Below are 12,148 nucleotides of genomic sequence, written 5' to 3'. Positions count from 1 at the left end.
TCAATTTTTTTAGGAGGGATGAACAAATACATTTTGAACAAAAGTTTACCATGCTTATAATAACATTAAAATATTCCCAAGATTTCAAAGCATTCGGTTTTGTAATTCCTGATTAAATCGATAAAATAAATTCACGCCTTCATTAATTTTTTTGAGTCACCCTGCATATGCAAATCCAAAAATATGAATGGAATGATAAATCACAAGTACAAACTCATCATATTTTGTACATTTTAGATAGGATTTATTCAGCAAAATTTTGTGGTGACGTCATAAATTTTTTAGGGGGGACGACCAAATACATTTTGATCAAAAATTTACCATGCTTATGATAATTTTAAAATATCTTCAAGATTTCGAAGCATTCGGTTTTGTAGTTCCTGAGTAAATCAGTAAAATAAATTTACGCTTTCATTTATTTTCTTGAATCACCCTGTATATGCAAATCCAAAAAATATGAGTGGAGTGATAGATCACAAGTACAGACTGATCATATTTTGTACATTTTAGATATGATTTATTCGGCAAATTTTCGAGCTGACGTCATCAAGTTTTTGGAGGGGATAAGCAAATATATTTTGACTAAACATTTATTATGCTCTTTATAACCTTCAAACATCTGCAAGATGTCAGAGCATTCCGTTTTGTAGTTCCTGATTAAATCAATAAAATATATTTACGCATTCATTAATTTTTTTGAGTCACTCTGTATACGCAAATCCAAAAAATATGAATGGAGTGATAAATGACAAGTACAGACTCATCATATTTTGTACATTTTAGATATGATTTATTCGGCAAACTTTCGAGCTGACGTCATCAAGTTTTTGGAGGGGATAAGCAAATATATTTTGACTAAACATTTATTATGCTCTTTATGACCTTAAAACATCTGCAAGATTTCAAAGCATTCGGTTTTGTAGTTTCTGAGTAAATCAGTAAAATAAATTTACGCATTCATTAATTTTTTTGAGTCACCCTGTATATGCAAATCCAAAAAATATGAATGGAGTGATAGATCACAAGTACAGACTCATCATATTTTGTACATTTTAGATATGATTTATTCCACAAACTTTTGAGCTGACGTCATCAAGTTTTTGGAGGGGATAAGCAAATATTTTTTGACTAAAGATTTATGATGCTCTTTATAGCCTTAAAACATCTGCAACATTTCAAAGCATTCTGGTTAGCAGATTAAAAATTAAATTTCAAAATGTTGTTTTATAATTTTGATTTTTTTTCCAAAAATGTGGACGTTTCGGGTGAAAAGTCGATTCAGAGTTGTAAACTACATGTGTAGGACTATGTTATTTTATACAATTGAAAACCCATTTACTATGTACAATTTTGAAGTGACGTCATCGCATTAGTGGTGGGGATGATTAGATAAATTTTGGTTAGCGTTTTACCATCTACATGATATTCTTAATATAAGTACAAAATTTCACAACAATCGGTCGAGTACTTTCGGAGATTATCTGTCTAATAAAAATCCGGGACGGCAGACAGACAGACGGACAGACGGACAGACGGACAGACGGACAGACGGACAGACGGACGGACAGATGGACGGACAGACGGACAGACAGACGGAAATGGGAGACCTATTTCTTTGTCTTCTAGGGGTCATGAAAGATCGAGAAAACGTAAAAGTAGAGTTGGCCGACGGACTCGATTATAATACTTCCTTTGCTTACGCTCGGGAAGTAAAAACGTGCTAATGTTTCAATTCAAATGAGTTTTTCCGTTACAAAATTTTATGATGACGTCATCAACACTTTTGCAAGGACACGTGTATCAATTTGGATAGATAACACTATTGTATTGCCAAATTTTCGAAAAAAAATTTACTCTTTCAATTTTTTTAATCACCCTGTATAAACAATTCTAAAAAATATGAATATAATGATAACTTGTATGTATTGACACATCATATTTTACACATTTTGGATAGGATTTATTTGGCAAATTATTCCTAATATATAAACCAAATTTGACAACAATCAAATTACTACCAATTTTGACATTTATAAAGCATTTTGATACTAGTCAGCAATAAAATATACTTTAGCACTAGATATACAAACAAAATTTTAATTTCTATTACGACTGTAACTTGAAACTCATAAATTCGTTAGCACATTTCTTTATGTTTTTTGAACTATTGAATTCAAATTCAATGACCAAAAAATTCCATCACGTCTAGTTTCGGAAAAAAGTAACTATAACAGAACTGATTTTTTTCTTCAGTTGTGTTGGATATTTTTATTTCCCGAGCGTAAGCTAAGGAAATGGCCACTTTTATGTTTTTTTTCGATGTTTCATGACCTCCATAGTACGAGTACAAAAAAAGTAGTCTCCCGTTTCCGTCTGTCTGTCTGTATCCATTTTTATGAGACACGTAATCTCCGGAACTGCTGGACAGATTATGAAATTTTGTATGTATGTCAGAAATATCATCCAACAATTTGATGACGTCATTTCGATTAATTGTATTTTAAAATGATTTGAATGTTATACAAAAAGATAGTCCTATACTTGTCGTATACGAATGCGCTTTCAGTTTTTTCCCCAAACGTTCAAATTTTCGCAAAAACGTTTGCAAGTTATAACAACGTTACGTTATATTACCAACACGGACTGTGACTACTTTTCTTTTATGCTGGGACTAGAATTATCCATGTTAATGACGTCATCACAATTTTTTTATTGGTCAAATTAAGAACAAGTCAGTCTTTTCTTGAAAATGTGAGAATACGCACGTCTTTATTTACTAATGATAAAATAAGAATTATTTTATTCAGAAGATTTTATTCGATTGTGATTTAATTACTAATTTTAGTCCTCTGTTTTGAGACGACAAACTCATTCATATCAACCTAATTTCCACGTGACATTCTCTCTATGTATAAACATAAACAATCGAAGTTATTTGCTTTGAAAATATTTTTGGAATTTGCGTCCTCGTGTCGCAGGAGGTTCGAGGTGTCATTTACACCTCTGGTTTTTACTATATAAAGCTTATCAGAAAACAAAAATTTCTTATAATCTCTCAAAGAAGCGGGATTTGTAGAACTGTACTTCAAAAGCACACAATTATAATATTATTTTTATAGAACACCCTATATATTTTTAGATACCTTCACTGATCTCTCCAAAAACTCTATAAGCATATTTTATTTTTTAAATTCACTTTACTTGAAATTTCTTACAAACCAAATGATCGCAGTAGGTTTATTTTTGACATCTGTGTTACTATATTTTATGGAAACAAAAGTCTGCGCTTTGTTGTAAATCAATAAATTTATCTACACACACAGAATGATGAAAAAATGAAATGTTATTTGCTCGATGGTACATTGTTAAAAAGACTTTGTAGAATTCGAAAAAAATGGTAAAAAAATCTCTGAACCAAATTTTTGAAAATATGACGTTGTGAATCGCATTAGCAAATTATTATTAAATTATTAATAACTGGTTATTTAACTGTCTATTAAATAATGTAGTTCCTTAAAACAAATTAGAATTACGACGTTAATTCCTCAATTATGATGTTCAATATTTTCAAAAATTTGGTTCAGGGATTTTTTTAAACCATTTTTTTTGAGTTCTTCAAAGTCTTCATATTTCAATTTTCAAATCGAACAATAAAAATATACCAAAAAAGAAAAAAGTGTATTAGGGCCCAATGTAAGAGAAGCATTTAAATCCTCATTCTTAAAGTATCTACATATTTGCAAAATTGCAGACCAAAGGCTGTTATAGTTTCCAAGATAAATCGTAAAATCTTAATAAAATTTACTTAATAGTTCCTCGTTTCCAACACTCCCCAAATTTTCGCCATCAACCACCAATACCCAGTAGCTTTCATCCCCCACAACCCCCCACATCGAAACGTAATTACAAACCCGACCCATAAACCGGCGTCCACACAAAGCCGCCCCACAATCGATCCCCCAATTATTATTTATTGCTTAGCTTTTCTTTTCTTATTATTTTTAGGTTAGGCCGCAAATAGCTCCGGCGAACGTCACCGCTGTGCCTTTGTGCTACTAAAATTCCACCCTCTGTAATGACGTCGCGGAATTTCGCTCGGGGGCGATAACTTATCGATTGCCACAGGAGCAGACTCTTATAAAGCGGGAGAGGTTCTTGAGCCCTTTCTGCCGTAAGCCGACCCAAGCGTGCGTCAACTTCAAAATATGAGTAGGTGGAGGTATCGAGATACAAATTATTGTGCTCATAATTTAGCTACAAAGTTCATTATGCTTGGCTTGTCGGGGCGGTTATTAAAATTTACGGCAGCTTAAGTATATTTTTGAGTTATGGGTGCGAGAGGTTAAGGTCATTTTTGCGTGGCGAGGATAAGTTAACGCTAGATTAATTTTTCGATGCTGTGCTCGAATAAATAAGATAGCTACGAAGGTGAGCTTCGTTTTTCAAACACGTGGTATATAAAACAAAGTCAAAGGCTAAAGTTGTACAGACCTTTGACTAGCAAACACAATTATTTTTCTCAATACAGAGTGTTCTGTTATATAACTACATTTTTATTTTCCTTAGTTCTTGGAAATTTAAACTAATTTTGAAATTTGATTCATTGAGTATTTTCTATATGTAAAGTCAATAGTGTCTACGATTTTTCACGTGTTCAAAGGACACACCAACATATTGAAAGAAAAAGAATAAAAAAACAAGTGTTCGATTTAAAAAAAAAAAATCAATATTTTTTGATAAACACTCTGTATATTAGATATAATTTAATTGATACACTTTTGTTTATCCCTCCATAAAATATTACACATGTGTTAAAAATAACCTTATTACCATTTTGTGAACCCTTTCATTCTTAAAAAAAATAAGGAAATTGGAACAATATGGCAACGTCGCATTTGAACTTCAAAAATAAACTGTGATTATAAATCGTAAGACGAAGCAAATCAGGGTATCCAAAAACATCAAGGGTGTTCTACTTAAATAAACTCATTTGTATATTATGCCTCAAAAACATAAATACTATGTTTAATTGAAAATAAATTTAATTAATGTATGCTGCTCAAAAAAAAATGGTAGAAGGTTATTCGACAGAACTTCCCTCACCCTTGATGTAAAGCCTAGTAAATCCCGTTTTTTTGAAAAATTATAAAATTTGAATTGGCAGCTAACGAAAAATCGAAAGTGGACAAATCTTCCGAAAAATCAAAAATCGAAAAACCAAAAACTCGAGAAATCAAAAAATTGAAAAGAAACAAAATTGAAACATCTGAAAACAGAAGAGTGGAATTGAAATCTTGAAAAATCTAAAAATAAAAAAAGTGTACATTCTAATTACTTGCAAAAATTGAAAAATCGAAAATTCGAAAAATCAAAAACTAAAATGTCGAAAGTTTGATAATTCGAAGAACCATAAACGGAAACTCAAGAAATCAAAAAATCGAAAGTAAAATAAATCAAAATTCGAAAAACTGAAAAAAGGAAAAACTGAAAATCGAATGTTCAAAAAATCAAATACAGAAAATTCGATAAAGCCCATATTTGAGAAAACCAAAATCGAAAAATCCAAGAACTGGAATACCTATATAAAAAACGAAAATCGAAAATTCTAAGATGGAAAATCAAGAAGTAGAAAAATTGGAAAACTGAAAAATCGAGACATTGAAATTCAAAACATTCGAATATCGAAAAATAAAAAATCCGAAAATGGAAAAAAATAAGAAAATTGGAACAATATGACAACGTCGCATTTGAACTTCAAAAATAAACTAAAATAAAAATCTAAAAATCGAAGAATTAACATTTGAAAAATATAAAAATTCACGTTTAAAAAAGTTGCAAAATCGAAAAATCGGCAAATATCGAAATATCAATAAATTGAGAAATCGAAATAAAAAATCCAAAATTTAAGAAAACAAAAAATTAAAATAACGAAAAATTGAAGAAATTGAAAAATTCTAAACTAAAATACAAATTCAAAAATCGAAGAAAAATTGAATAATACTGAGATACTGAAAAATTGAAAACGGGAAAACGAAAAGTCGAGAAAGAATTGAAAATTTGAAAATCGAAAAATCGAAAATTCGAAAAATCGCAACATCGAAAAATTGAGATATGAGAAATGAGAAAAAAATATTGACAAATCGAAAAAGTGAAAAACCGTTAACGGAAATATCGGAAAAATTGAGAAATTAAAATATAAAAAAATCAAGGAATCGAAAATTTTAAAAACCAAGAAACTGAAGAATCGAAAATTTGAAAATCGGACAAACGAGAAGTCGAGAAATCGAAACATTGAAAAATTGAGAAATTGAAAAATGGCAAAACCGAAATATCGAAAAATCGGAATATTTAAAAGACGAAAGTCAAAAAATCGAAAATTGAAAAATTTGAAAAACAGAAAAATCAAAAAATCAATAAACCAAGAAATCGAAAAATCAGAATTTCGAAAAATTGAAACAACTAGAAATCAAAAATATCAAAAGATCAAGAAACCGAGAAATCGAAAATCGAGAAGTCAAAAAATTGAAAAATCAAGAAATCTAAAAACCCAGAAAATGAAGTAGCCCAAAATCGAAAAATCTAAAACTTAAAATTTGAAAAATTGAAACATTTAAATTTAAAAAAAGAGAAAAATCGAACAATCGAAACATGAAAATTTCGATAAATCATGAAATCGAAAAATTGATAAAAATAAAAAATCGAAAAAGTGAAAAATCAAAAAACCAGAAATCGGGAAATCAAAAATCTAAAATTTAAGAAATCAAAAAATTAAAATGTCATAAATGAAGTATCGAAACATTGAAAAATCCAAGACCTCAAATATCGAAAAATTGAAAAAACTCGAAAAAACGAAAAGTCGAATAAGTATTGAATATTTGAAAATCGAAAAATTGAGAAATGAGAAAATCAAAATATCGAAAAATCGGAAATTTTAAAAATCGAAATTCGAGAAGGTGAAAAATCGAAAATTCAAAAAATGGAAAAATGGAAAATTCGAAAACTAAAAATTTGGAAAATGGAAAAATCAATAAGCCGAAAAATCCAGAAATCAAAACATCGAAAAATTGAAACATCTAGAAATCGAAATATCAAAAAATCAAGAAATCGAGAAATATAAAAATCCAGAAACCCGAAATAGCCCAAAATCGAAAAATTAAAATTTGAAAAATTGAAAAATAAAAAAAATGAAAAATCGAACAATCGAAACATGGAAACCTCGATAAATCGAGAAATCGAAAAATTGATAAAAATGAAAAATCAAAAAAATGAAAAATGAAAAAACGGAAAATCTGCAAACCAAAAAATCTAAAATTTAAAAACTCAAAAAATTAAAACGTCATGAATGAAGAATCGAAACATTGAAAAATCCAAGACCTCAAATATCGAAAAATTGAAAAATCTTGGAAAAATTCAAGAACTGAAAAACTAAAAAACCCAAAAACTGAAACATCGAAAAGCTGAGATTTCGAAAAATTGAAAACTCGAAAAAACGAAAAGTCGAATAAGAATTGAATATCTGAAAATCGAAAAATTGAGAAATTGAGAAATGAGAAAATCAAAATATCGAAAAATCGGAAAATTTAAAAGTCGAAATTCGAGAAGGTGAAAAATCGAAAATTCAAAAAATGGGAAATTCGAAAATTAAAAATTTGGAAAATGGAAAAATTGAAAAATCAATAAACCGAGAGATCCAGAAATCAAAACATCGAAAAATTGAAACATCTAGAAATCGAAACACCGGAAAATCAGGAAATCGAGAAATCGGAAGTCGTGAAGTCGAAAAATTGAAAATTCGAGAAATATAAAAATCAAGAAACCGAAATAGCCCAAAATCGAAAAATTAAAATTTGAAAAATTGAAAAATAAAAAAACATGAAAAATCGAACAATCGAAACATGAAAACCTCGATAAATCGAGATATCGAAAAATTGATAAAAATGAAAAATCAAAAAACGGAAAATCTGCAAATCAAAAATCTAAAATTTAAGAAATCAAAAAATTAAAATATCCCAAAACTCAAACATCGAAAAATTGATCAATCGATAAAACGAAAAATTGAAAAATCGAAAAATTGAGAAATGGAGAAATGAGGAGATCAAAATATCTAAAAATCGGAAAATCTAAAAGACGAAAGTCGAAAAATCGAGAAATCGAAAAGTCAAAAATTCAAAAAATGGAAGATCTAAAATTTAAAAATGTCAACAATTGAAATATCAAAGAACCAAAATTGAAAAATCGTAAAATTGAAATACAGGGAAATCGAGAAAACGAAAAATGAAAAAATTGAGATATCGAAAACTTGAAAAATCAAGAAATTGAAGAATAAAATAATAGAAAAATCCTAAAAGTGTAATGTCAAAAAATTGGGAAGTCCAAAAGTGAAAAAATCAAAAAACGAATGATCTAAAATTTAAAAATGACAAAAATTGAAAAATTGAAAAATAGTAAAAGTGAAATATGGGAAAATTGAGAAATTAAAAAATAAAAAATTGACTAATATTTGAAAAATCAAGGCACTGACGAATGAAAAAATTAAAAATCGAGAAATTGAAAAACTTGAAAATCGAGTAACTGAAAATTCCAAAAATTTAAAAATAAAAAACTGGAAAATCACAAAACTGAAACTTAAAATAGTTGAAAAATTGAAACTTGAAAAATCGAGAAATCAAGAAATTGGAAAGTCGAAAAATCAAAATGTCAAAAGAACTAAAATTTAAAAAGGCCAAAATTTAAATATTGAAAAATCGAAATTTTTCAAAATCGAAAAATTTAAAAATCCAAAAATAGGAAAATCGTATAACTGAAAAATCGTAAAATTGAGAAATCAGGAAACTGAAAAAACACGAAACTGAAATTTCGAATAATCGAGAAATCGAAACATCGAAAAATTATACAACTTTTATTTTTTCCAAAAATCTCTGAGTTTAGGATAAAAATTTGACACGGATTCATAAAGCACAAGTACGGGGAGTATCTTATTTTGTAAAATTTAAATAATATGTTACTAATGTAAATTTTGGAGAAGATGTCATCCTGTTGTTGGTGGGGATGATCAGACATTGTGGTTAGCGTTTTATACAACACATATAAAATTTGACAACGATCGGTCCAGTGGTATCGGAGATTATCTGTCGAATAAAAAACCGGACAGACAGCAGACAGACAGGTGGAAACGGACTGATTTTCCGTACTCTAGGGGTCAAGAACCTCCAAAAAACATAAAAGTAGCCAGTTGCCAGATGGACTCGATTACAATATTTCTTTAGCTTATGCTTGAGAAGTAAAAAAAAATAGTCAGTGATGTATAACTGAGCAATTGTTGTGGTGTAAAACTTAAATATCGCGGTTTGTATATGTGTTGATATTTTTAGAGACATAATTATGATAATCTACAACAAAAAAAAGAGGTTTTTCTTTTCGTAACGGAATACAACTATTTTACTTTCTAGACCATATATCTTAAGAAAATGAATAATAAATCCCCCTTGATTCTACAGAGACGTTCTGAGGAACATCATTCGACGTAGTAATCAAATAAAATTTTCAGTGTTGTGTAGGTGTCAATAAATGTCCTACACTATATATAGCCACATATAGGCCAGAATCGGTTTATGGAGAAATCTCCAGAGGGCATCCTAAAAGTGACCATCAAATCTAAACCAAGGAGAAAAGAGGAAAACCAGAGACAACCAATCATTACAACATCAACCGTGTATTCCAAAGAATAAAACGAAAACTAGATCCTTCTGTAACCCCAACTGAGTAAAAAAAACCGAATTTTGGCTACAAAGCCACAAATCGGGTGCGTTACTCCTCGCCACAACAAACCAGAAGCCGTTCCCCTCCCCCCACCCTAAACCGCAACATACCGTAACGTAAGCAAACGCACCGTAACGCACCACGTCCAAACAAACCTTCCTCTGCGTACTGACCTGCCATCCCTGCAGCAGCAGGCTCCTGTCCACCGTCCTCAGCCACATGACGGCGTCCCCCGCCTGGAAATCCCTCAGCTTGTAGCACTTGGTGTGCAGATACATGCCTAGACATTTCAGCAACTCCGAAGTGGAAGCCTGGATGACAGTCTTCTTGGGCGCCGCCACCGGCACGACCTGGTTCTGCGAGTTGACCGAGTTCTGCTGGAGCAGCAGCGGCTTGTTGGTCAACTTGTCGCAGTTGGCGTGGTGATTGGCGTTGTTCGCATTGTTCACCCTCACGATGTCCAACGCCAACGCCGAGGCGCTCTTCGAGCCAGAGTAGTAGCCCTGCTTGTTCTGGATGTTCTTGTTCTTGTCCACGTGGATGTTGTCCAGCGGCTGCCGGAACGCCGCCGCATTCTTGTTCTTGTTGTCGAGCTTCTTCTTATTGTTGTTCGTGGTGGAGAACCGCTTCCACGACAGCGCATTGATGAAGAGCGAGTGCTTCTTCAGGTTCTTCTCTAGCGCGTTCTTCTCGGAGATGATGCGCGCATTGTCGTTGTTGTTGATGTTGAGGTTGTTGTTGGAGTTGGTGGTGTTCTTGTCGCGGTTCTTCGCGTTGTTGAGCTGCTCGTAGGAGAAGTTGTTGAGGGTGAAGTCGCCGGTGGAGCTGGTGGTGTACACGGGGCGTCGTTCGCGGGGAGAGAAACTCAGCACGGTACCCATGGCGGCGGCTTAGCACATCGTTACGCTGCTCTCGGCCCGGACTGCGACGGAGGCCCAGGGGTCGATCGCGGCGGCGGCGGGGCGCCGGCGCCGCGTCTCTTGGCAACCCCATGATGTCATGAGAAATCAATAGAGGCGGAAGGCGGAAGGGAGCGAGCCGAGGAGGCATTCGCGAGAGGGATGCAGGCAGACGGAGGGGCAAGAACCGAAAAATTTGACGAGATGATAAGCGCGCCGGACGTGGACGGAGACGGCGGCCGAGGTTAGAGAAACGTCGAGCCCATTTTCGCGCCGACTGTACAAACAATATTTGATAATCATTTGTCAAAGATTATGTCCATGAATGTAACTGTAGATTTTTTTTTGTTTCGATTTTCCGAGCGTAAGCATGTTTTTTCAACTTTTCATAGCTCCTAGAACCAAAGTCAGTTTTTATATATACATACAGCGGGTTTATCAAATACGTGCACAAAAATATTTGAGCTGTGTAATGAGTCTAAGGGTTCTGAAAATTTTCCTTCTAATATTATTGAAATTGGTGGAATATAGAAGTGGATTATCCCTCTGTCCAGACTATTCCAACACCACTAATAAATCCCCAGGTATAATGTTCTTTTACAAATCTTAGTAATCATGAATCCACAAAAATCCCAAGGGCACTGAGTATGACATGTAAAATACCAAAAGATTTAAGTTCATACTCATACTTCGCAAATATTGCTTTATTCCATAAACACGCGACATTCTTGATTTCGGAACTATCTTCCAGAATTTTTGTGGATTTTTTTTTAATGTTATCTTTCATTCCCACTTCTTCATATTTTGACCCATTTTCGAAACTTAACTAAACACATTTTTTGTAGATTTTAGACTATATAAGTCATTTCCGGAGTCCTCTCTCGTTAACTTCAATCAATTTTGTAGAATTGCCCATTGAAATATCAAATTTTTTGGAACTTTTACAAATTTTGATTTTAAAACCAAATTTTTCGAAAATATTGCTCCGTGACCATAAACACCCTATATTATTGGATTCAGCACGTCAAGATCTATAAGTAACAATTTTGTTATGCATTTTTAGACAACTTTTTCAAAAGTAACATTTTTCAATATTCCTCTGTTTTTCAAATTTAACTAAATACATTTTCTTGTAGATTTCAGTTTATACAAGTCATTTTTGGGGTCCTTTCTTATTTAACTCCAATCATTTTTCTAGAATTGTCCATTGAAATGTCAAAATTTTTGGAATTTTTAAAAATCTTGATTTTAGAACCGAATTTTTCGAAAATATTGGTCCGTGACCATAAACACGCTATATTATTGGATTCAGTACGTCGAGATCTATAAGTAACAATTTTTTTATGGATTTTTAGACACCATCTTCAAAAGTGAAATTTTTCAATACTCCCCTGTTCTTAAAATTTAGCTAAGTACATTTTCTTGTAGATTTTAGTTTATACAAGTCATTTTTGGAGTCCTTTCTTCGTTAACTCCAATCATTTTTCTAG

At 31.9% G+C, this 12,148-nt stretch overlaps 1 protein-coding gene across 1 annotated transcript in view; it reads right to left on the bottom strand.

The window, feature by feature from the left end:
• The window catches only part of LOC135121581 (cyclin-dependent kinase 5 activator 1-like), a 53,571-nt gene extending 42,895 nt beyond the window's left edge, over positions 1–10,676 (bottom strand). The window contains exon 1 of the mRNA XM_064045885.1: positions 9,933–10,676. Coding sequence (XP_063901955.1) covers positions 9,933–10,640 — 708 coding nt within the window. The 5' untranslated portion in view covers positions 10,641–10,676. The remainder of the gene's footprint in view (positions 1–9,932) is intronic.
• Between the last annotated feature and the right edge of the window lie 1,472 nt (positions 10,677–12,148).

The sequence above is a fragment of the Zophobas morio genome, unplaced genomic scaffold (assembly GCF_036711695.1).
Source record: "Zophobas morio isolate AGI-343-1 ecotype UQ-CSIRO unplaced genomic scaffold, CSIRO_AGI_Zmor_V1 ptg000629l, whole genome shotgun sequence".
Taxonomy (NCBI): Eukaryota; Metazoa; Arthropoda; class Insecta; order Coleoptera; family Tenebrionidae; genus Zophobas; species Zophobas morio.
This window is presented reverse-complemented; position numbering and strand designations above follow the sequence as displayed.